At 37.8% G+C, this 26,330-nt stretch overlaps 2 protein-coding genes across 4 annotated transcripts; both read left to right on the forward strand.

Annotated features, from left to right (window-relative positions):
• Positions 1-20: 20 nt before the first annotated feature.
• Positions 21-12,456, forward strand: LOC140749956 (leucine-rich repeat-containing protein 40). 2 transcript variants are annotated; one of them, XM_073083225.1, is made up of 11 exons: positions 615-914; positions 1,013-1,197; positions 1,575-1,778; positions 2,622-2,745; positions 2,963-3,132; positions 3,369-3,511; positions 4,717-4,902; positions 5,312-5,455; positions 6,337-6,525; positions 6,949-7,140; positions 8,743-12,456. In XM_073083225.1, exons 1-11 carry the CDS (start codon positions 752-754, stop codon positions 8,846-8,848), a joined length of 1,806 nt encoding a protein of 601 aa, XP_072939326.1. In that variant the 5' UTR covers positions 615-751; the 3' UTR covers positions 8,849-12,456. The 2 variants fall into 2 exon arrangements, with proteins under 2 accessions (XP_072939325.1, XP_072939326.1); XM_073083224.1 differs by lacking the exons at positions 6,949-7,140; positions 8,743-12,456 and adding an exon at positions 21-227 and having other exon boundaries at positions 819-914; positions 6,337-6,833.
• LOC140749955 (uncharacterized) lies at positions 9,187-26,072 on the forward strand. 2 transcript variants are annotated; one of them, XM_073083223.1, is made up of 15 exons: positions 9,187-9,323; positions 16,658-16,933; positions 17,070-17,223; positions 17,852-18,018; positions 18,248-18,342; positions 18,729-18,912; positions 19,597-19,807; positions 20,342-20,485; positions 21,139-21,314; positions 21,851-21,948; positions 22,477-22,617; positions 22,836-22,928; positions 23,921-24,077; positions 24,521-24,677; positions 25,070-26,072. In XM_073083223.1, exons 2-15 carry the CDS (start codon positions 16,879-16,881, stop codon positions 25,200-25,202), a joined length of 1,965 nt encoding a protein of 654 aa, XP_072939324.1. In that variant the 5' UTR covers positions 9,187-9,323; positions 16,658-16,878; the 3' UTR covers positions 25,203-26,072. The 2 variants fall into 2 exon arrangements, with proteins under 2 accessions (XP_072939324.1, XP_072939323.1); XM_073083222.1 differs by lacking the exon at positions 9,187-9,323 and adding an exon at positions 13,846-14,436.
• Positions 26,073-26,330: the final 258 nt, after the last annotated feature.

Raw genomic sequence — 26,330 nt, forward strand, 5'->3', positions numbered from 1 at the left:
ACTATGACACTAATGACGAAAAATAAGCAGTGTCCTTTATTTCTGTAAATTGTAATAATAAAAATGCCTTTTCTCCTAGTTCAGTTATAATATAAATACAATCTAATATCGCACCTATTGCAAATAAAATTTACTTTTAATGTGATGCATTAATATTTATCTCTTATTTATTATGTGTGAAGTGGATGATTATTATTTTACAAAATTTGCTACTGAAGGATTTGAAGGTATATTTATAAAGGATAATGTAATGTTTACTATCATAGTAATTACGCATTTAATTTTTCAGTAATGCAGAGCCGCTGGAAAATAAGATATAATCTCTACATTAAGTAGGTAGTCCGAAATCAAGCATAGCATGCGGCTAGTAACGGACTAGCCATAAAACGATTAAATTAGAAAACCCCTGTTAGTCCAGTCAGTCCTAAATGTGAAATAAGTTTAAGGACTTCAGGATAAATTGCTTTTATTTCTATTTTACATTTTATGCCTAAATCCAGGTTGGAAATCGTCTTAACAGTATAATTACCTTTTTAAATCGCGTCTCGTTTAAAGAGAAAAAACTATTGTTGAACTCTGGACTTTCGTGTATGTTTAGGTTCTGGTAGTGGCAACCCTGCATATGTCAGAATTAGCATAGATAAAAAACAGCCTATAAAATGTAAATCAAATCAACACCAAGTACATATACAAGTGTAGAATGAAGTAGAATTAAGCAAGTGTTGTTTCGTATTTATTTCAACGCCTTGCAATGTCACGACGTACACCGACGAAATCGAAAATTAAAATAACAAATAGGCCTGTTTTTCATTTACAAGATAAAAATGCGGACGCAAACGAGCTCTCCGTCGGTTTGATAAAATCCGCAAAGCGCACCGGACAGCTGAGTTTGTGCAATAGGGGTCTCGGTACAGGTGAGTTTAAAATAAACTAATTAATACCCTACGGAAGTAGGAAGTTTTGTTTCGGTTCACATATTAACAAGCAAGTTGCGTTAACTATATACTTGTAGTGCCGGAAAATGTATGGAAAATCGACGAACTGGTTATGGACGACACGAAAGAGGTGGATTTCGCCAAATCTGACCACAACAACTGGTGGAATTCGGAGCCGCTGAAGATGTTGGACCTGAGTTCGAATGCCATAGCCTCAATACCATCCAATGTCAAGTTGTTGCAACAACTTGTCACGTTCAAGGTGAGCGGCGAGTACACATGATTAACACCCATTAAATTAAACTGTTTTATTAACATTACACCGTTGTCTGAAAAAATTGTGACTATGTAGTTTTTTGGTGTGATCTCAAAATTCTTTCCAATTTGTGTATCTCTTGAAGTGGAATATAGATGACAATTATTGTTTTAACAACTTTATTCATACTTATATTCAAGCAAATAATTTATATAATTAAATATCCTAAATTATATGAAAAAAAAAATAATAGATGCCTATTAGATATAATCAGACTGAATTCTAATTAATGGCCATTGAAATAATTAATTCCATTCAATTAAATTACTTTGTGTTTTTTTGTATTATCATACAATGACTATTAGAATTTATGTTACTTCCAGCTCCACGACAATGCATTATCAAGTTTACCTCCAGAGTTTGGTGAATTAAAGAACTTATCCAATTTAACACTAGATCGGAATAAGCTGACCACTCTACCGAAAGAATTCTACCTGCTCACTGAGCTGAGATGGCTCAGCATATCACATAATCAGCTGGAAAAAATTGAGCCTGACTTTGGAGACCTGGTCATGTTAACATTTTTGGTAAGTTATGATTATCAGTATTAAAAATACTTAACATATATTCAAATATCAAGAACTTTACAGTCCAAGTTTAGAGTAATCGCTAACTAGTTAATAGATAATCTTGAAATATTAATAAGGCTAACAAACAATATTGAGATTATACCCAAAAGACATCAGCATAAGCAAGCTGAAAAAGATTTTTAAAATAAATTCATGGGTACATAATAAATAGATATTTTTAGAGTTGAGTAGTTTAGTGTTTTATTTAGAAATAAATGGATTCTTTACCTGTCATGTAGAAAACTTATAAGGATTTAGAAAATAAGGAAACAAGGAAAGTATAAGATCTTAATAAGATTTCAGTTCATTACCTGTCATGTGATATAACTTGACATAACAAGCATGGCCTCCAGTTACAGTATAATGTTACACACCTGTGCCTGCTTACGTTGTTTAAAGAAATGTATATGTGTAGGGTAGAGATTGAATTTCAAATACTCCATTATTTGTGGATAGCAAGATATTTTAATGAAACAAAAAGCAAAATGCAAATAGGAAATTATATTTCCTTGTCATAATTAAGAAAATAATTTTCTTATGCATTTAAACACATTTTCATTAAGCAAATGACCAATAAACAAATGTAAATATTACATTGTTACATTGGCGCGAGCAATTCCGCGCGGTAAAAATTGTGTTACATTTCTGCACAAAATTTCTAATGCTAAACATAATGTGTTACATTGGCGTATGCAATGCCGCGCTAAGAAGATGTATGTAGTATTTACTTTTAATAAATAATGATTAGGTTATTTGAGTGACCATACAGAGACTGTCCTTAATTTTAATGTTTTGTTGTAGGATTTATCACATAACAAATTGATGGTACTGCCGCCTGGTATGGGATACCTTGTGCGATTGGTTGATTTGAACCTATCCCATAATAATCTCACAGAATTACCCCCGGATATTGTTAATCTTAGAGGTTAGTGTTGCAGTTGTGTATTTTTGGATACAAAACAATAGTTTATCTTAAGGATTTGAAAAAAAAAATTAATTAATCTGTAAATATTTTGAAATCTTAAATTTACCCAAAATTGTATAATATCTATGTATAATGCTGAATAAAAATTTATAACTTAATAGTATTTATGAATAATATATAACATTGCATTTTAATTACATTTTTATACTAATTTTAGACTTAAAAAAGCTGAATATATCTAACAACAAGTTAAAAAAGCTTCCGGCTATGGGAGAGTTAAGGAAAATGGAAATTTTGGACGCAAACCATAATGATATTGAAGAGTTGCCAGATTTTTATGGATGTACAGCTTTAAAGGAGATTTATTTAGCTAATAACTACATTAAGGTATTATTTAACATTCATTTTCATATTTATATATAAAAAGTACTTAACCAGCATTATATAATTTAGCTTGAATATTATATTAAATTATAAATTATAAAATATTTTATTTTTTACTATATAATCTATAAAAAATAAAAATAATTTTAAATATTTTATGTTTAAGTCATTATAACAAATGCAGTATATTATGTAAGAAACAATTTTTATGATTATTTTTATCCACATTTTCTTTTAAGGAAATTACTGAAGAGTTTTGTGATCAGATGCAACATCTAAATGTGTTGAATATCAGAGACAATAAATTAGAAGTGCTCCCCGAAAACATATCACTCCTACAGACATTGAAGAGACTTGACTTGACTAATAATAGTTTAAATAAGTAAGTAGTTAATTTTAATATTTCTTTTTTAAAAATTAATAAATACATTTGTAAATTCTGTGATACTAGGTGGTAGAAGTAGAACCCTTTGTTGGTTTTGTACTGGAAACACCAAATTCACACCTATTTCCATAGATAAGTAAAGATTACTCACTCCTAACAAGAAAATGTACTTAGTTTTGAGAATTGAAATAGTAGCATAAAAAAGTTTTGCCACGTCTCCGTGCTAAAATGTCCCTAAAATATTTGAAATAATTATTTATTTATTACGCAGTATTAGCTATTTATTCGTAAATTTTCTCTAAAAATGTTTTTAATTGTCAAGAATTCAAAAAAAGAACTTACTAATAAGCCGTATGTGGCTTCATTCAATTTCAAGGCGGCGAAGTATCGTTACTAATCTATGCCTATTTCTGCCTAATAACGGCAGTTGCAGTTTTTAGCGTTATTCTTCTGGATCGAAGAGTGTGGTAAGAAAGACATACTTATACTAGGCCTCCCAACTTGATCTTGTAACACATCTATAGATAGGATTCAAATATTGCCTGGGATAGCCACTCAACCATCGTGTGGATTGTTTGTCCGTTCGCTACTTCTATCATATCAAAAGAAACTATTGTGTTTTATAAACTAAACATTCCACGTTACAACAAGTAATACAGCGTAAAATTACAGCATTAATTGGTATAACGGGCAAGGCGTGACAAGAGGGCAATTAAAACTGAAATTAGCGTTGGCGTCACGTTAGACCAAGCCACTTTTCGTGGTATGCATTAAGTGGTCGCGGATCATTAATTGCATTACACGTATTACATTATTTACTATCTTACATGTATCGCCCCTATAGAATTACAATGACGTAAGTGCTTTATAATGTATTCGAAAAAAACGCATTTTGATCTGGCGTGCTGACTACAATTCGTTTTTAATCCGTAATCGAATTTGTTAAAAAGCGAAAATTAGTTAAATTTAACGAAATCTACGAGAATAACATGGGAGACAATGTTGTATTGGATAGTTGGACTATCTTAAAATGTTTTTATCCATATGTCAGTTCGCCGATTTTTTAATTTTTAACAGTGACGTCATTGTAATTTTAAAAGTAAAATGTTATACTTCTATTTCCGTTTGACATGAATGCTCGATTTTGCTCAAATTAATTATTTCAAATTAAAGAAATTAAATTTAAATTTTCTTAATTACAGGTTACCACGGAATTTGGGTCTATTATCGCAGTTACAAAGTATCAGTATGGAAGGCAACCGACTATCCTTCGTGCGGCAGGATATCATTAAAGGGGGGACCGACAGGATGATGAAGTTCCTGAGGGATCGTATTACTGAGGAGGTCATTAACGAAACCAGACAGACTGACGCCGGATGGCCTGATAAGTAAGATATATATTTATAATGATCCGTTTTATTTAACTTTAAAATGGGAAAATAGATCTTTTTAAAACCTATAGGTACAGTTTAGATTTTTATTAATATCACTTTTTTAAGTGCTTTTCCTTTTCTTGTAGTTTTAGATTTAGTTATTTCATGCGAACAAATCACCCTGCATATAAAATACTAGAATAAAAGCACTGGTAGTCTAGTAATTAGAAATTTGTCGGACTCTCATTTAGAGGGCCCAAGGTTGAATCCTCGAAAAGCATCTTTAAATTTAAATTTTTAATTACGTGCTTACAAGGAAACGAGAAACTTCTTGAGGAAACCTAAGAGTTTAAGGTAATAGGGAAAGAGGTGGAGGGAGGGGGGTAAGAGGCAGTAATATAAACCTACATTCGTCCATCCGCAGGTACACGCTGAAGAAGAGCCAAGCGCTGGTGTTGACGGGGCGCGGGCTGGCGCACGTGCCGGCCGACGTGTTCGCGGCCGCCGCCGCCGCGCACGTGCACATCGTGGACCTCGCGCAGAACAGGCTGCCCGCCGTGCCCAGCGGGTGAGTGCCGTGCCGGGGGGAGGGGGCGCGTGCCGGCCGCCGCGCACGTGCACATCGTGGACCTCGCGCAGAACAGGCTGCCCGCCGTGCCCAGCGGGTGAGTGCCGTGCCGGGGGGAGGGGGCGCGTGCCGGCCGCCGCGCACGTGCACATCGTGGACCTCGCGCAGAACAGGCTGCCCGCCGTGCCCAGCGGGTGAGTGCCGTGCCGGGGGGAGGGGGCGCGTGCCGGCCGCCGCGCACGTGCACATCGTGGACCTCGCGCAGAACAGGCTGCCCGCCGTGCCCAGCGGGTGAGTGCCGTGCCGGGGGGAGGGGGCGCGTGCCGGCCGCCGCGCACGTGCACATCGTGGACCTCGCGCAGAACAGGCTGCCCGCCGTGCCCAGCGGGTGAGTGCCGTGCCGGGGGGAGGGGGCGCGTGCCGGCCGCCGCGCACGTGCACATCGTGGACCTCGCGCAGAACAGGCTGCCCGCCGTGCCCAGCGGGTGAGTGCCGTGCCGGGGGGAGGGGGCGCGTGCCGGCCGCCGCGCACGTGCACATCGTGGACCTCGCGCAGAACAGGCTGCCCGCCGTGCCCAGCGGGTGAGTGCCGTGCCGGGGGGGTGAGTGCCGTGCCGGGGGGGGGGGGGGAGGTAGGCGCTATGCTTGCGGGGCACCTCCGTAGGCGTACCATACTGTGTCTACCGACTGTAACAGAACTGCTGGCATGGATTTAACCTTAAGCACTATTCAACTTTTTTAGCCAAAAATGGTTACCCATTCAACTCCCAACCGCGCCCGACATTGAATCGAGATCTATGCAAACATTCGGGCTGTGCGAGCTACACGAATTCGTGTAAATGTTATGTTTACATATTAAAATGACTTTGTTTTATTTCTAGGGTATGCAGCGTTAAAGAAACCCTATCCCAGTTAATATTGTCTTCGAACTGTATCGCAATCATTCCACCGGAATTAAGCACCTGTACGCATTTGCAATTTCTGGACTTGGGCAAAAACTCCCTAGTGGATCTACCTCCGGAACTCGGAAACTTGAAACACTTGAGAGAACTGGTTATAAGTAATAACAGGTCGGTATTATAACATTATTCATTTCAATTTATAACATTCCATTTAATATCGGGTAATGTATAGTGCAGATAGCCTAGTGTTAGATACGATATGCTTTGAGGTCCGAAGCAGGCAAGCTGCTCTGATTTTTCAAAATCATATGTGTACTACAAATCAATTATCACTCGCTTCAACAGTGAAGGGGAAAACCTTATTTGAAAACCTATATGCTTGAGAGTTCTTAAAAAAGTTTTTATGGGTGTGTGAAGTTTAGCAACTATCTCAACTCAGGGGAGACCCCTCCCCAGAGTTGAGATAGTTAGGTGACGATGAATACATATTAACTTTCAAATAACGGCGAAAGGTATTTTATTAATCGACTTCCTAATAAGAAAAGTTATCTATTCGTCGCGTCTATGTATATATTTTTTTAATGACACTAGATTTACGAAAATTCCTCGGTGCGTGTACGAGCTGGAGAACCTTGAGATCTTGTTGGCTGCTGAGAACCAGGTGTCGGAGATCAACGTGTCGTCGGACGCGCTGGCGCGGCTGCGGCGGCTCGCCGTGCTCGACCTCAGCAACAACAGTATACTCTCCGTGCCGCCGGAGCTCGGGAACTTTACTCACCTCCGGTACGATCTCATATCATCATTATCATAATTGAGGCTTGTAGAATCAGAGTAGCCTAACTACAAAAAAGTATGTAAAATTTACAATATGGAGAAAAGTAAAAGTGTATAATAAGTGTATAATAATAAAGTGTGTATATTATTTCTGTTTAATAATAGCAGTGTTAATCGCTGTTGTGTTCTGGTTTGAAGAGTGTGGTAAAGGAGATTTTTTCGAGACATTCCAGCTGTGGCCGATATCGGATAGGAATCTAATCTTATCTGCGGTTAATTACACTTACCATCAGGTGGACGACCTGCTCTTCCCCTATATAAAAAAAATCAACTTTTCACTGATAATTATCATGAATGTAGTGTATGTGGGTAGGTGGGTATTTTTCTTGAGTGCATTTGTCACTACTGTCATATGGAACATATCGGCTGTGAGTCAGTCTATGCGCGACAGTCGCCCCAACCGGACGTGGTAGTGTGTTAGCGAGTCAAATAGTATTGTAATATATGTCGGGGACACTACAATGAACAACATTAAAAGTAAATACCTTGATCATTATGATGATATCATTACTATTATTTGCATAATTAAGTTTTCATACCATTCATCGACATGGTTGACATAACCATCATAATCACCAATGTCAATCCTTATTATATCATAGTTCTGCATGAAGAAACCTCGTATTTACATCCACGCATTTTTTTTTATTTATAATATAAGGGTAGCAGAAGAGCATGCAGTCCACCTGATGGTAAGTGGCTACTGCCGCCCATGGACATCTGTAATCAACCCCAGATAGGATTAGATATTCCTACCTGAGGTCGGCCACAGATGCGCCGCTACCCCTGAGGACCAAGCTGGAACGCCTCGGAAAAGTCTGTCTCCCTTACCACACCCTTCAAACCGGAACACAGCAGCGCTTAACACTGCTGTTATTAGGTAGAAATAGTGTGCTGGTGGTGCCGCCGGAGTCGCACCACAAAGGGTTCTACCACCTTCAAATACATGCATGTACATTGTGCACACAAAAAACAGAAGTCCTAAATTCCAGAATCCAAATTAATAATTTGGTTGTGATGTAACGTTTGAAATTGTATTTACAATAGAATAAAATGTTTAATGTAATTACATGAAATGTGAGAATCTTCTGTTAGCGGCCATAAAGTAGTGATACTCAAATAAAATATTAATGACTAGTATTTGCCCGCGGCTTCGCCCGCGTTTTAAAGAAAATAATATAACATACTAACATACATAAAACTGAAAATTCGTACCTTCAACTTTGCTAAAGATCGTCACTTGATCAAATGCATAGTTTATGACTCAATCCTTACTAATATCGATTAAAATAATCGTTGTTTTGGGTCCAAAAGATCGATTCTCCGATTAATCGATCTTAGATCGCCATCCCTAATTCCCTTAGGATTTCCGGGATAAAAACTATCCTATGTTCCTTTTCGGGTCTCAGACTATCTTTGTACAAAATTTCATTAAAATCGGTTCAGTGGTTTAAGCGTGAAGAAGAGACAACCAGACAGACAGACAGACAGACAGACAGAGTTACTTTCGGTTTTATAATATTAGTAAGTATGTATATATTTTGTTTCCAGTTCCCTGGAGTTGATGGGCAACTGCTTCCGTCAGCCGCGACACGCCATCCTCGCGAAGGGCACGGCTTCGGTGCTGTCGTACCTTCGCGACCGCATCCCCACCTGAACACTTAGGCCGTTTGTCCACCGCACCGTCACCGAGCGGATACCGAGAAGGGGCGTTTGTCCACTGCACCGTCACTGAGCCGATACCGAGAATGAGATTATTTCGGGACGATTTTAATATGTCGTGACGGCGATAGTTTGTCCACCGCGACCGAAATCGTCGGTTTATTTTGTTCCAGCTGCCACTCGTGTGACGGCAGTGTATGGACAAGTGCCATCGTGTTTTCTATTGCCGGCACATCGGCCCGTCTACATATCGGTGCCGATCTAGCGGTCACGCCGATGTACCCGAAATATCGGTCGGGATGACGGTGCTCGGGTGACGGACGAGCGGAGGACAAGCGGCTATAGTAAATGTATGTACGCTACTTCGGCGCCGTCATTAATTTCGGTATCGGCTCGGTGACGGTTGGGGTGGACAAACAACGATACTCTCGCCGAGGATCTAGTCAGGCCGGACTCATAATTTTCTGTAGGTACGTCCAATATGCCTATTATTCAAAATTTATTCAAAAGTCTTACTTGTTCGAAATTTAATCGATTGTCTTACAAAATTTAATTGGCGACAAGGTTTGGAACAAACTTCTTATAAAGTTCTCATTAACTTATATTAAATGCAGTTATTAAGGCATGTATTTCGACGACCGTGTAGTTTGTTGTGCCTTATTCAATATAAAATTTTCAATCAAATATTGTACATTAAATATTATCAATTGTTACCATAATATTGCCGCAGCTGCATAGTCGACAGTGTGAGTGTACTTTAATCAAGCTACGGAATATTTTTATGAAAAAAATGTTAACCAATATCTTGGAAACTCTATTTATTCTTAGTCCAAAAACTAATTATATCGAAGACTATTCATTGAAAAAATGTTACTTTAGTCATTAGAATCAATAATTATAGCGTTGCTGTTAATATCATAATGCATTGATATAATTATTCTATGTGTGTAAGACATGTTCTTATAGATTATTGTACTATTGATTATGTGATGAGATGGACGATAATATTACGATCCAATTTTTTGAGAAAATTATCAATTTGTTGTTCTAATCCCTATATTATGCTAAGAAATATCGTAATTTATTGATAAAAAATAAATGTATCGGTAAGAGGTCTGAATCAAAATGTCCAAAGAGTTGATTAATTATATTGAGTTAATATTAAATTGGTTATTAAACAAAGAAGAAGTCTGCAAAAAACATATCCGGCCTGCATAGAACCTGAAAAAATATGCCATAGTATGCAGCTCCAAAATAAAGTGTTTCTTAAACTATTGCTGGGACTACGCAAGTTGTATATGAACAGTATCGACGGAAGCTTGAATGTACCGTAAAGTTAAACGCAAATTACGACGATCGCACAGAAAAGTTATTGTTGAAAAAATCTTTGAATTTTTTTTTAAATTATCAATAGCACTATAAACCCGGCCGCATATTGCATACGCTCAACGCAATATTGCAACGCGACGCGACGCGCCCGTAATGTGCTTTAACTTTAAGGGTGAATATTTATTTTTTTCAATTCCAAAGTAAATTGTTACCTTTTTATGACGGGCGTATTTTTAAGACAATACAGACGAACTGTATTACGGATTGTAATATGTATTTGATAATAAGTAACCTTTCTTGTGCTTGAGTGCATATAAGCGCAGTCGCCTTCTACGGGTCGCACATAAAAGGCAGCTTATTGTTCGTCGTTTATAAAGGACGCTGCACACGTAATGATTGCATTGTCTTGCGTCCTATATTCACTGAACTCAAATCACAAAGAAACCAATTTTTTATTTTCCTGTACCTGAAACAGAAAACCACCGCTATATAAAAGTTGTTTTTGTTTATAAATTATTGTTATGTTTGAAATTATGTTATTTGTTGTAATTGAAATCAAGGTTTTCTATTGTGTGGGCGCTTTTGTCCGATATAAACTAAACTAACCTTAACAATCAAACACTAAACGTATATACTATTGTAATTCTTTTGTTCTAACATAATTATGTCACGAGTTTTGTATTAAATATAATTAATTGCCAAATTGCGCCAATTCGCGTTATGAATCGCTATTTTTTGAGGTCTTTTGATAATAATTTAATTAATGATTTGTGGTTGATGTGGAGTCATGTATGGCGGATAGTCTTACCAAAATATCAATATAATGAATGTTATACGATTGTACCAGTGCATAATAGCATACAAAGATTATATTATGAAGGCTGTGGCTTATGAAGTCGTTAGTTCTACGAGTATAATATATTTATATACATTTATCTGCTAAGGGGATAACTCGTGAGCACTGAGGTAATTTTTGAGGGCAGAGTGAGCTACCAACAGAAAGTCTATATATTTGGATAAATGTTTCGTTCATTGTGTTCTAGTTTCAGGGGTGTGACATGATAATCGCACGCAAGGCATTCAAACTTATTGGACAAGTTCATGTCATCGAAATTTGACATTTTTCTCGAATAAGTTATTCTGAAATGCAAGACAAAACATTGAATAGGTATATTGTTAATAAAAGATGTTAGTCAACAAAAAGAAGGAACGAATTTCTATTCAGAAATGTTATTAATAAAAGTGTCACGTGTTATCCCGAGCTCAATATAGGTAAAAATCAATATTGATAACATATCCTGCTCACGCTAATGAAGTATTAATATAATAATATTGCATTGACTTATAATAAGGGTATGTTACTGATATATTAATTGCATGGTTTGAATGCGTATTTGCACGGTATGCTGCCATTACAAGTTAGAAGTCAAGTTTGTTATTTAATGCTTTATTTTAGATTTTCCGTAGCTTATTGCAATCTTAATAGATACCTTTTAGAAATGAATACAGTGGAAAATTAAGGTTTAGGACAAATATAGTAAAAAATATCGGTTAAGGAATTTTAAAATCGAACATCTAAGAACTTCAATTTGAGTTTTCGGATTAGATTTTCGCTTAGCACAAGCAAGGATTTCTGATTACAATACCTTGTTACTCATTCATTCATTTTTATTACATTAATCTATTGCTATATCATTCTTGTTTGTACTTTAAAATGAGATATTCTTATAATCGTGGACAACGTGGCATGGCATGTGATGTCCCTAAATTAGACGATAGTATTATGGCACATTTTTATGAAGCAAATCCAATTTTCTGTTACGCTCAAAATGACGTGCGTCCATCTTATTGTTTGTATGTTGTTATGAGAAAAAATATTTTTAATCTCACTTCTTACATCATATTCCATGCTAAAATTCCTTCCCGAATTTTTCATACTATATTTATCCTTGCCTTATATAATAATTTTGCAATAATTTGTGAAGAGAATTTGTTTGTTGAAAATTATTCGCGTTTGTATTCCATTTGTCTTTAAACAGAGGTGTTCACATTACATTATAATTTCATATTTTTCTCACAAATATATTTTACATTGACTTGCGAGGCTATATAATTAGGATGAATATATTATTGTATCTTATCCGGGAAAAGATTCTATTTTTGCGCACAGAACCTAAATATTTTCTCAACTCCTCTATTTTTTAGCAAAAATCCCGTCCAAATCGGTGTAGTAGTTTTCAGTATTAACTTTCAGTGTAAAGACATACATATATATTTATTATATTCGGTGCTATCATCTAATAAGAATTAATAATATCGCACTAATTTGGAAATTATAGAAAGACATATTGATTTTTTTATTTACTTATGTGAAAAAAATATTTATTTTTTCTTTATTTTGTTATACATTGTCTCATTACTACAAAGGAATGCAAACGCATTTTGTAGAAATATTAGCATGTAATTGACTTGTTACAAAATCCAAAGTATTACTGTATGTACCTGAAGAGTTGATAGCACAGCGTAGCTTACGGATAGCTTGTCCGCGAAACACGTGGTTTCAGTCATATTTGCCATTTTGCCACTTTAGTCAAGATTGTGTGATAAAATTCAAGTTTTTGTTTAAAAGTATTCGTAAGCGCACAAAATGTGAAATGGTAATTGTGTTATTATTTAATGAAATATAAGCTTTAAAATATTTTTTTAGTTTTATTTTTACCTTTTTGTGATGATACGACTATCAACTACAGCTATCACCGCTTCACGACTGTTTTATGACAGGAGTTTAAACGGCTGTGTTCGGGTTTGCAGATTACGGCATACCAGAGATACCAATACGAAGGGTTCGTATTGGTCTTAAGGGCAACAACGGCACAAATATTTGTTCGACCTTAAAACTATTGGTAGATGACACATTGCGTAGAATATGTTTTCTCTTTTTTTCTTATAAAACATCTCTTGAACCCCCTATCAAAGTGTGTACGTGTATTTAGTACTCTATAGTCTTTTTGAAATATGCTAGAATCTTCCAACTTATCAGCAATCGCCCTAGATGGGTAACGATATTCTTTGAAATTTATTTACATCACAATGGTTGAGCAGTAGGTAAGTAATTGAATTAAAATCAGAGAACCTATTTGGGTCACAATACTTACAATAGATATCGAAGGACTGTTCCATTAGCACTGCAAATGATCGAGTGTTTATGAAATATTATTTTATATTTTTAATATAACTCGCACTTTGAATCGCGGTTTTTCCGATTACGCTAATTCAGGGAGCTAATATGTCGTGGCATAGGTAGTATGTATATACCGTCATATTAAATTACATTTCCTGCAAGTAACTATTAATCAAGTGTTTTTCCTGAATAAAAGTGTTCGTTTCCCCTACTGTCTATGCAAATTATCTTCATGACGCAACTTCCATGGAATCTACAAAGGATGGTTGCAAAACACCATCAAATATAAATAGCAGGTTACATGTATATAATTTAATAAGTAGATTGTAGGTACCCTGTTGTTTAGAATCGCATAACACGAGCCCGCATGTCAGCCGTTACAAAACGAGTCGTTAGGATGTTTAACGTTAGTATTATCGGTTTCACTATCGTTTGTCGTCGACTCGTCACTCTATTGTAAATTGTTGTCTGTAAAACCATAATAACTGCAAGGTCGCAGTGCGCGTGGTGGGGGCCGCCACATGACTGCACTACAACGCTTTCAGTAGCTGTAACTAAGTTGTACGAAGGACCTCCTAGTTACTTCTACTGGCGGTCTTTTCGCAGATAATTTTTATATCAGTTATTGACGCCAGGTTGCGCGCGGGTGTTCGCGTTTTTTGTCAAAAACAAACTATAAATATCTCAAGATAAATGAAGTTTCCGTTCAATTCCGTACCTTTTACGATTAATTCGGAATGACGACAAATGGTTTGTTTACTCAGCTGTGCATCACATAAAGAATCCGTGACAAATTGCGTAATTGTTTGATCAGTGTGGAGGATGGCTCCTCCAGACGCCTGCCAGGAGCGCAGGGGCTAGGAAGTGATACTACCTTTCGTTCTGTGTCCGCGTTTGAAATGTAACGATTTTCCGCGAATTTACAAGACTCGTTAATCATGACGCACAAAAAAGTTTTATTTCCTTGAAATTTTTGAATTGTGTTTGTGTAAAATAATAAGAGCTCGCTTCGCAAATAATTATGTGCAATCTAGTAATCTTTGTAATTTTATCGACATTTGTACTAAACGCAAGTAAGTAATTATTATTAATCTTCACAGGTCAATTGTTCTGGTTATTATAATGTGCTTACCTACTCATCTTTACTTAAGCTAAATAGTGTTCTCAATACATAATGCATAGGTACTGAGCAAATAGTAACATCCTACGACACAAACTTAGGCACGTTTAGCAAATAATGTTTTCGTCGAACAGATTCCTACTACAGTGAAAGACCATATTATTACATACACATGTGGGTAATTACTTTTAAGAAAAGAAATTACCACCGGCGATCGTAAACACATCCTTTACACCAAATTCCACTTTCCACAATTTCATATGGCATTACACTTGTGGCGGTTTATAGTTCGATCCGGAGGCACCACCGCTACACCTATTTCTTAAAAGCTGTTGTATTCCATTTTGAAGGAATGCAAATACTTTTCCAAAGTGTTCCAACTTCGCAACTTTGAATTTAGACAATAAAATAGATAAGTAATAAAGATTTAATTTTTACATACACGTTACCGCTGGCGTTGCCATCATTGTACTTTATTTTATTGTCTAGGAATTTTCCCAGTGTAGATATTATAATATGACATTAGAATAAATTTTATTCTATTCGTTATTATTGTCCATAAGTAGGTACTTACTATTATTTCTTAACGTAATGATTATGATTTTTGTTGGCTCCTTTCATAGTTTTCATAGACATCAGAATGAGAACTAATGCCGTTTTTCATCTGCACTCACATACGGAGGCGGAGAAAAAGCGTTCCTACAATAATAGAGTTCTAATTTATATTTTGTGATAGGGCTTGTTTAAAGAAACGTATACCTTTTTTTTTTTTTTTTTGTCGAGGGGGAAACCTTCAAAAGGTACCCGACAACGTGGGAGCGACGCCGAGTTATGTGGGATTTTTACCGCACTAAAACCCCCCCGGTGGCCGTCCTCTGCGCTGCGTTGAGGGCTCCGGGATCTCCAAAGGAACGCAACCGGAGTCCTCTAAGCGCGTTGCCCCGTCGGGCTCCGCCCAGGTGAGCTTGACGCTCGCCACACCATCTGGTGTATACGACGGTATGCGACCACACATACCGTCGTCCTTCCCGGGGCCGCTGGCCGGGCGGTTCGAGCTCCCACTCTTGCCGCCCGCAAACCCGGAAGCCCCCTTTTAGTCGCCTCTTACGACAGGCAGGAGATACCGTAGCCCTATTCTAGTCCCGGAACTACAGGGACAGAAGAAACGTATACCTAGTTGGTGTCCTTCTAACTATAGTCATTCGACGATCGTATTAGCTTAAGCAACAAATCTAGCTCTGCTCCTTTGCTTCCCTGTGCACAGCTTTCGTCTCCAATTTAATGGACGAATCATATGTAAACGTTTAATGAGCATAACAAAAATGAGCATAAGCTAGTGCTCAAAAAAATAGACCCCAATTCCTACTAAAATTGATACAAAATAAGTACCTTCCTACTTACTAGAATCTATACTACTGTGATTCAGGTATGATTATGCTTGTATTTTCAAAAAATGATTAAAGTACCTACCTACCTACATTGTTATACTATTGCTGTTACTATTGAAATACATAGTACCTACCTATCTCTCTAATACCATAACGACATGCTTGAATGACATAATAGCCGTAATTTGTAATTTAAACACAATCAGTACTTTTATAGCGAAATTCTTAGACACAGTTTAGTACTCACCGTGTTATTGAAGCGGATTAATTATGTTTAAATTGCAATCTCGCTTGCCATGAACTGAAACTTTATAGCAATTACGCGGAATAAGATTACTTACACTATAATTATTTATAGCCAGATTATAGGAAATTACCCAAGGGTCTCAAAGAAAAATAGATAAGATCAAAGAGTACAGCATAGATTAGTAGTAACCTATTGGAGAATTTCTAAAGCAGGATACGCTCATTATGTCTTAAATTTACGTTACCAAAATAACTAAAGTTCTTTTTATACTTGTGAATGATGATGGTACCCAGTAAACATAATTATTTTCACGAATAGGTACCTACTAAGTTTCATGCTAATTATCTAAGACGTTTTAACAGAAAATCCGTCCTCGAGGATACACCGCATGGACCCGCGATAAGCTGTTAAGTAATTAATGTAATTTCTGCTCCTAGGGTTAAACTATGACTATCCACAAATATGTACAATTGTGCCTTTTTATATGCAGATACTACAGATAGGTTCACAAAGAGTGTTGACCCACATTTTGTATAAAGGTACGGAGACACAATGCGAGCGACATCAATCGCTGACCTTCACGAGGTGGTCCGGCGTGAGTCCCGAGCGAGGGGCCCCGGTGTTCGTGTACTCTGCCAGCGGGGAAGAGGAGTCCTTCATCGGCTCCTGCTTGGCGCGGTGCAGGGAACTGGACGACTGTGATGCGGTAGTGGTGGCCTTCTCCAAGGGCAGCTGTCACGGAGTTACAGACTCGCCCAATATGCAACTCCGGTCCGACAATGACGCTGCTTTCTTCAAAAAAACTTGTTTGACTTGTAAGATTTCTCTTCTTAAACTATATCAGACGTGTTATTTTCTACTTTGTTACAATAAAAACATCTTATTTGTATTAGTACAATTTTGGCGGTAACATTGGAGAATGGTAAAGATCATTTATGTTGTATTTTTCAGTGCCAGTAGATTGCAACAATCGTTGGTGGGCATTAGAGAGCACACCAGGTTATTTCCTGAATTCTGAAAGCAGCAACGTTAAAGTAATTCTTAATACTACAATACAACAGTGCTACGAGGCGTTGCTTTCTACCAATGATAACCAAAAATTTCGGTATGTTCTTAAGACCAAAGATTTTATTTAACAGAAATTGCCTAAGTTTAAGTAATAACGTGCATATGACAACTATACACGAGTCGAACGTGACTCATAACTAAACATGAAACTATATTTAAAGTTATCAGTAAAGTAGTTACTTTACTAGCTAACTAAAATAGTTTTCGCAATACGGCAAATTTTATGGAATACCTATCAACTGTAATGTCAACAGTTTTCTGAAAAATAATATGAAATGGGTACCTATGTATACGCCTTCTAATGTTAATATTTTGCGCAAGGGGAATATTTCGACATACAAATGCTATAAGCTCCGATACTCAAAAATTACATTTGTACTCTACATGTGTACATTATCATAGTGCAAACATTAACGAGAATAGTCATTAGATGATTACAAACTACATAATTAAAATTAATTTCTTTAAACTAAGACTAAATTATAATTGTGTAGCTACGAGTAGCTTAGCTTAACACGTGATTTTTTAAGTGATTACACTTATATGTCGCATAATCAAGTTCTGATCTTTATTCTGAAGCATTCCCAGAGCACCAAAGCTCAAGCTTATAAATTAAATCAATTTAGCAAACACGTTACTATGTAATTTTTAAATCATTTTTATAGATCTGCCCAGTGGATACAACCTGACAATTCGTTGTACGTATTCAGCATATCAAACGTTGTCGTAGGCAACTGCATCCTAAATGCTGAGGATAAGTTCACGGAACCTGAGGCCTACCGCGTTTCCAACTATTACACCTTCTACGTGGAAAATCAGTGCCGGTATGACTGTAAGTAAAACTGATCTGCTCTTCGTCACAGAAATATTGTCATTGTTTCGGGATTTTATAGCCAATGGTCCTAGTTTTCCTTTTAAGATCGATCAACCCTTTAAAAGACTTTCAAACCCTTTTAAGTTTAATATCAAGGCAAGGCAGGGGTTCTGGCTACTGCTTTGCTTCCATGGACATTAAAATATTGGCTTAGAAACCAATTTAATTATTCAAATGCTCTTTTCAGATCCCAAGAAAATTGAGAGATGTTCATACGAAGAATATTACAATCAAACATTGAAGCATGTTGATTTAACTTTCAATAATGTCACCAAAGATGAGGTACGTAATTAGGTACTAATGCAACAGACATAAGTATTTTACTTAATAAAAAGTTTAGGATAATAATTTTACTTAGGTGCTAATAGGTATAATTTAAAAGTTTTATGAAGTTATTATGAAGCTCTTACTAAATTTTGTTAGTTCCACTAACTTTTGCTTTACTTTACTATCAGTTTAAACTGCTACCTTTATTGTAAGGTAGAAATTATAAGTAGATTAAGTACCTATTTGGTCCTGAAAGCCGCAGTGCATCTGCAGTGGACCTCAGACCGCTAGGTAGGAGGTACTCATATCAAAGTTTATGCCAGATTCAGATTTGTATGGGCGGCAGCACCATGATTGCTCATTGCTGTTTCCTTTATGTAACAATTCTTATTATTACGCAGTGCAAAAAATCCTGTGAAGTGGAGAGTCGGTTCGTGTGTCGAGGATTCACTTGGACTATGAAAACTAAGGATGGTATTCGAGGCTTGTGTGACCTGCACAGCGAGGACCTGGTCACTATGGGTTCCTGGCTGTTGCGGCGCGTTTCGGCTGCTACGTACTACAGACGGGTTATTTGCCTAAATAGTAAGTTCTAAGAGTAAATAAAATAGCGTAAAAAGTACAGTAAAGTATATTGATAAGAGATTTTGTGATGTTTTGTTGTTGTAGCAAAATATCGATTAGATTCAAATTTTAAGTAGTTTTTGTATGGTAGGTACTCTTACCTAACCGGAGTAGTAATTACGACCGTAATGCATCCAAAAAACCCACATAATCGACTGTAAGTATGATGAAAAATATGTTTTTTTTTTAATTATTTAAGGACATCAGTCTACTCTACATTATTTTAATTGCTGGAATCGAGTGATTTCACATTAACCTTTAGATCGATATAGGAAACATTAATTTCTTTTATGTGTTAAGTAAAATATTTAGCAATTTTCAAACAAGAGTTTCATATGTTAAGTAGAGTCCGTGCTAAACTGCTAGTCCGCTCCGAATATAGAAACGAATCGCGTCGCAATAGCAATTTGCAGATATTAGCGGGACGAAGACATCGCAGGCCTCCCCCCGGCACCTGTCCGCTGCCCTCTCTCGCCCACGGGTACATAGTTGCGTTAGTGTGCCCTTACGTTACGGAGTACATATATGCTAACTACACCTGCGCTCAACAACTTCCGAGCGGACTAGAAGTTTGGCGCGGATTATACCATGCTTAACTACATAACGATTTATGAAATATCATTAAATCATTGCATTGCTTTTCAGTAAGCGTAGAATGCGAGGGTAGTGATCTAATAGTGACGTACCGGCCCCGCGGGGTGTTCCGCGGCCGCGTGTACGTGCCGGGCCAGCCGGAGCGCTGCTCGGCGCGGGCGACCGGCGCTGGTCCCGTCAAGCTCAAGCTGCCGCTGTACGGCGACTGTGATGTTAACTTCGCGTATGCTATCACTAAAGGTCCGAATGGAGTTGTTAACAGGTATGTTTTAGATGCGAAGTAAAATATGCAGTTGTAAAGTTAAGTACCTACTTTGCGTAAGTAGTTGTGTAGTTAGTAATTTTACTGGATTGGTCAAAATTACATCTTTGTATTGTAGTTAAAATTTTCCTGTACGTATATTACGATAAATGATATTTCGATATACTACTTAAATCCAGAATGCAAATAATCAAGTAACAAATAAGAAAAAAGCGGTAGAACCCTTCAGGGTGCAACTCCAGATGTTCCACCGTCAGTACCGCTATACTATTTATGCATTATAACAACAGGTTTATGTACTGCTGTGTTCTGGTTTAAAGATTGTGGTCAGAGATACATTTACATGAGAAATTCTAATTCGGTCCTCAGAAGTCGCAAGGCTTCTGTGGCAGATCTCACATAGGACTGCAATCATGTCTGGAATTGGCTACAGAAGTCCATGAGCGAAGTTGCCTACCCACCTATCATCAAGTGGACTGCAAGCTCATTTACTACTTCTACAACATATAAAAGAAATATTTGATGTGTTTTCAGAACGATGGCTTACGCGATGCTGATGATCCAGAACAACCCGATCATCCAGACGGCGGGCGACCGCTGGGTGCGCGTGGGCTGCTCGCCCGGCACGCAGCGGGACTACACCAAGGTTGACGCTACCATCGCTGTTCATGATTCAGGGTAATATTCTAATTATTTTTAGCTCTTAGCAATTATTTACAATAATATCAAAAAAAACTTTATTTTCAAGATTTGATACAATAAGAAATACAACAAAAACATTATAATAATTAAAGTAATATAAAAAACAGAGTGAAATAATAATATTAAATGTAAAAAGCTACATCTAAATTGCTGTCCCTGAGATGAGTTCCCAGAATGCTCGCAACATTCCCTCGTTGGATAACGATGCTAATACCCTGTCCGAGGTATGTGCTAGCTCTCTGGTCATTCGTGGACTCTATCAACTGTTTGGACAGATGCTTAAAAATAATCTAGCATTGGAACCACACGGCCCCAATGTTCAGCGTCGGTCGCCACGATACCGGCTGCCCTGTAAGATATGTGATTATGAGAAAGTGCCAGTGTGTCCACTTATGGTTTACCTGAGATCGGTCACCAATGCGTGCTATCTCTGAAGCTCTAGCGGTTTAAGGGGGGAGGGGGGGCGGAAGGGGCGGTCCGCCCCGGGCTTCTCGAAAGCCGGTAATGCATTGGCGACTTCTCTGGTGTTGCAAATGTTCATAGGCCACGGTGCCTTGTTTCCATCAAGTAGCCTGTCTACCTTCTCTTTTGGAATATAACAAAAAAACTTTAAAATATGTTCGTTCCAGGCCGTCGTTAGCGAGCGAGTGGTCGGTGCCAGCGGGTGTGGGCACGTCGGCGGGTGCGAGCGCGGTGTTCGGCTCGAGCGGCGCGCTGTCGGTGTATATAGTGCGAGCGCACGGCGAGCGCCGGCCCGACGCTGTGGCGCTTGGCGAGCCGCTCGAATTCAGGATTGACACTACAGGTCAGTAGCAGTGGGGTTGATCAGATTGTCACCTAGTCTGAACGTTTCAAGTACGAGCAAGTCTGTGGAAAAAGTCCACAAAAAATATTTTCCTATAAAAAGATGTAGATGTATAGAAAAGTTTAAAGATAAATAATGTTTTAGTGTAGAAAACATTAACGATACAATACAAACAGACAGGCGGATTATCGTATAAGAGTTAAGTTGTTTCGATTCGACGTACAGAACCTTAAAAAAATAATTTTCTCCCTCACTCTCCTCAACCTCTAGTCAGTAGAAATCTTTGCCTGTACGCAAACTACTGCAGCATCAGCATTAATTATAGCATTAATTATATCATAATCCTTTAGAAGGAAGTTGGGTAACATTTCCGTTCCTAATAACTACTTTTATTTATACTGTTTTACATTTCCTTCTTATTCTGTCACTTTCAAATTCCTCCATAAAGATTATATTATAACGTGTACAATATATTATAAGCCTTTTTAAATCGTCCTTACTCGTTGTCTAATTTGTATATTTTTCCCATTTTTCAGATGAAGTAGAAATTGAAGCGTATCATTTAGTCGCGTCATCGCGACTTGGAGACAACTCCGTGTTATTGCTGGACAGTAAAGGCTGCCCCACAGGACAGGTAATGAGCCATTATTCATCATTACTAATGACACGGATGCTTTAGGGCGCCCACTACACGACACCAATCGATTCATTAAAATCAATTTACCTTAGTTTTTTATAAAAAAAATACTTGAATTGGTTAGTTAAGCGTGCACTCACACACATCGATTGTCGTTCTTTCTAAATAACAATATTACAAATTAATTTAATATAAAATTAATAATTTATTGTATACAGCATAACATAAACTATTAAATCACATACCTTTATAGTGAGAACTTACAAAGCATTTTCCTCCGCCTCCGCCGTGAACGCAGTAGTACCTATAACTGTTTTATTTCAAATTTAAAAACAGAAGCTGAAACAAGCAGTATAACTATTTTATTTTGAATCTTACGAAATCATGCCGTGAAAACTGTAACAAAATAGTTTTCAGTTTATTTGTTACTTTTTCTTGATATTTTTGTCATATAACTCGTTCTCTTACAATGTTCTCGTTCAAAGTTTACCTATATTTTTTTTAAATTGGGGTGTTATGTTACAGGTAGACTTCCCATCGTTCACGCGGACTTACATAGGCGGTACGCAGCGTCTGTCGGCAGTCTTCAAGGCGTTCCGCTTCCCGTCGTCCAAGGTGGTTCGGTTCGCGCTCGTGGTTCGCTACTGCGACGGCAAGTGTGACCCGGTGAGGAAGGAACATAAAAACTAACAACTGTGTAAAGCCGCCAAGAGATCGCGCCTGACGCAGAATTACTGTTTTGTCTTTGAGCGGTGGTGCTTATTTACAATTTATAATTATAGGTAGAGAAATAGACTGCATGCATAACCTATTAGGCGATAGATTAATTTCAAAATAATCAAAAATCCTTGTTTATTATAAAACATATTGTCCCTTTTTTCCAGATAAACTGTAGTACAAATCAACCAAGGGCAGTTCGCGGAACTTACGACACAGACGAGTCGAATGATGTGGATCCAGCAGCTTCACAGAAGGAGGTATTATTATTCATTCAAATGGTTTCATTTTCATTTCACTTCCGTTTTCGTTATACTTTTTTTCTTCTTATTTATACTTTTATGGAGATGCGTGTGAGTGTGCGGTGTAAATGTCCTAATGAGTGTGCAGGAAGGGCTAAGCAAATGATGCACAAGTCCGTACGATAAAAACAGTTTATTGCACAAGCACTAGAAACTTAGGGTCCTTAACATGCACTAACACTAGAACTTAAAGCTAAACAATAGTCCGCACTTAAATCTACCATATTTAAATAAGAAGGAGTGAGAGAAACGATAGTCAGAACTTAGGCACTAAACTTAAACACTAACAATTGTCTATAAAGTCTAAATGCACACAGCGATAGTCTATAAAGCACAGGTAAGTCTTAGGCACAAGCGAAAGCACTACACGTATTCGATAGCGAGGCCGTCAGGCGTAACGAGCGACACAGGTACAGCGTGGGACGAGGGTTAGCCGACTCTCGACCGGGCGCGACGGCCGCGGGAAGACCGCAGGCCAGAGCGGTGCGCGGGCGACGGGGGTCGGCCGCGGCGCGCTGCGTACGCGCATGAATATAGCGGCCGCGCCCGATCAACTCCGGCACACACCGAGTGTCCCGGGTTTGAGTCCGGAGTGTATTATTGAGGTGTCTGTGTGTGTACATATGTGTCGCTGTAACTGTGTGTATATGTGTGTATGTATGTAAGTGTGTGTGTGTGTGGGTATAAATATACTTACATGAATATTTTGTATGTATGTGTATGTGTGATATAATATATAAACTAAATACACATAAATTATGTTAATGTGGGCGAAGTGCCCACACTTTCATATTCACTTTCATTTATACTTTCATTTTCACTCTCAATCTCAATCTCAATACCAATCCCATCCCAATCTCAATCTCATTCTAATTTCTCTATATGGTCGCGTTCTGGTAAAATATTTCACTTCATTTCATTCAACAAGTTCGTCTGCTACTTTGTATCAGGAGTGGCCCGGCGGCGTGGTGGCGCAGGGCGGCGCGGCGCCGTGCGCGGCGGGCGGCGCGGGGCGGGCGGGGCGCGTGCCGCTGGAGCTGGAGCTGCTGGTGGGCGCGGGCGCCGTGCTCTCCGCCGACACGCTGGTGCGCGCTGACCATCGTGCTGGTGAGGGTTCTTTTGATGACTTGATGAATTTTGATTTGATGGATTATTATGTACCTTCATATATGATGGTATCGTAATAGACGAGTATGGGAATGCGAAAAAGAATTTTTACCGACCGAAAAGGAGGTTTCTCACTTCGGCCATATATATGTTTTTTAAACTATAATTATCTCAACTTATTTATATTTCGCTTAATTGGTATTGCACATTTTCTACTAAGATCTCTGATATTATTAGTGATAAAACTTCTATATCAATTGTTGAAAAGTTTAACAATCCCATTTTTTTGATTATGTACAATTTTGTCAATTTTATATACAAGTAGCAACTTCTTAGTTATTTCGATTTTAGAGTTTCTCCGTCGAGAATTTGAATTCGCAACATTTTTCCCGCGACGGTTTATTTTTTCGTGTCTCTCTGTCATATTTCTGTTTGTATTGTAGCCGACGAGACGCTGACTGCGGGCGTGGAGGGCGGGGCTCGGGCGGGCGGCGGCGAGGCGCTGGTGTGCGTGCACGAGCTGCTGCTGGTGGCGCTGGCGCTGGCCTGGCTCGCCGTGCAGCTGCTGCTGCTGCTCGGCTGCTGCGTGCTCGTCAAGAGGTGCGGTACACTGGCTACACAGGGTCAACTTTCGAAGGTGGTAAAGCACCTTGTGGTGCGAAAACGGAGGCACCAGTACCATACTTCTTTCTGCCTAATAAAACAGACATAAGCCCTACTGCATTCTGGTTCGACGGATGTAGCAAGGGAGACACATATGTCCGAGGAGTGCCTACATTTTCCTCAGATAGCAACGCAACTATGTCCAACGTCAGGTAAGAATAATCAGATTATTAACATGGAATAGTTGATGGTTGATGATGATGACGGTTTATTTTGGCTTTGACCACTTACCATTAGGTGGTCTGCAAGCTCGTTTACTACTTGTATATTATAAAAAATGAAGATTTACGTTACTGATTTTTGATAACATTCAGTTTTTGTTTCCAAAGGTATCGTAACCTGGCCGAGATGAATATGCAGAAGGACTACCACTCATTCGACAACGTGGGCTTCGACAACATCTCCACTCACCGCCGCGTGCACTGGCCGGATCAGAACATAGACATACTACACGCCTCTTAACTAGATTTATATAATGCACACAAAATGACATGAAGAGAAGTCTTATTACCGCTATTTAAAAACAGATGGTGCTACAAGTTTTCTGAATCACGCTATTGGAGTTTTTTAAACATCATGTCTCCATACAAAGTAATTTAGGTCGGTATTAGATTTGAGTATTTGTGTAATTGTTTTTGTGTGGCCGGTTCAACTCAAACACAAGGAATTCTAATTTGGGACGTATGTACAGGGAGTCTGAAGTATTTATTAATTATTTGTAATAATGATCTTGTTGTTTGCGTAATTTCACGACCAAATACTAACCAAACTGCAGTAGATAATTGTATTATATGGCGTCCCTACATCCATATCATTGTATGTAACAAACTTTACCGTATAAACATATTTATTACATGACTACAGACTATGCATGTATGCATCTATGCATGTATTATCTACTTGATTATTTCATTACAATTAAAAAATCTCATATTTTCACTAGGTTCTAAAATATTAAGACCAAACGATTAGGTCAGATGGGGCCATATAGAGTCTAAGGGTGTTTTGTAATTCTTATTGTGTTTTATATTTTTTGTAGTAATTGTTGTAGTTTTTCAATGATAAGTGTATTCAAGGTAACAATCATATCAATCATTTTGATATTATGCAGTATGTAAAGATAACATATACCTATATATAAGCAAAATAATGAATTAAATGTTTTTGGTAAAGTTTGCGACAAAAAAATTGTTTGTTTTGGTAAATGTCATAAGTCATAAGACTTGTTATTTGTTGAATAGTTTAAGCTCGGTAAATAAGTTTAATTAGAATTTGTTGTGAACCATTAAAAGAGGCACAAGTTGGAATTTTTATAATAAAAAAAAACAATTTTAACTTTGAACGAGTTTTAATTAATATTTCCAATTAGTCACATTCTTAAATAAATATATACATAAATAAAGACAATTTGATATTTACCGTCAAGTAGGTGCAACTCGTTATTCAAAGTCATTAAATTGCATAATATAGCCGTCTATGGACAGCGAGTGTGTATATAATTTACCACGCTTGTGGATAATTGTATATTTCCTGGATTACCTATAGCATGAAAAAGAACACACTAACACACACTTTAGTAATTTACATCAA

The sequence above is a fragment of the Epargyreus clarus genome, unplaced genomic scaffold (genome assembly GCF_041222505.1).
Source record: "Epargyreus clarus isolate Ecla_fem2 unplaced genomic scaffold, WU_Ecla_fem_2.2 ptg000018l, whole genome shotgun sequence".
Taxonomy (NCBI): domain Eukaryota; kingdom Metazoa; phylum Arthropoda; class Insecta; order Lepidoptera; family Hesperiidae; genus Epargyreus; species Epargyreus clarus.

Excerpts from the sequence above, each read along its gene's own strand:
- LOC140749956 (XM_073083225.1), top strand. The coding sequence starts at position 752 with ATGTCACGACGTACACCGACGAAATCGAAAATTAAAATAACAAATAGG. Across the intron at positions 915-1,012 it reads CAATAGGGGTCTCGGTACAG|TGCCGGAAAATGTATGGAAA; the intron begins GTGAGTTTAAAA and ends ATATACTTGTAG. Across the intron at positions 3,133-3,368 it reads TAGCTAATAACTACATTAAG|GAAATTACTGAAGAGTTTTG; the intron begins GTATTATTTAAC and ends TTTTCTTTTAAG.
- LOC140749955 (XM_073083222.1), top strand. The coding sequence starts at position 14,385 with ATGTGCAATCTAGTAATCTTTGTAATTTTATCGACATTTGTACTAAAC. Across the intron at positions 16,934-17,069 it reads CAAAAAAACTTGTTTGACTT|TGCCAGTAGATTGCAACAAT; the intron begins GTAAGATTTCTC and ends TGTATTTTTCAG. Across the intron at positions 22,929-23,920 it reads CAGCAGCTTCACAGAAGGAG|GAGTGGCCCGGCGGCGTGGT; the intron begins GTATTATTATTC and ends ACTTTGTATCAG.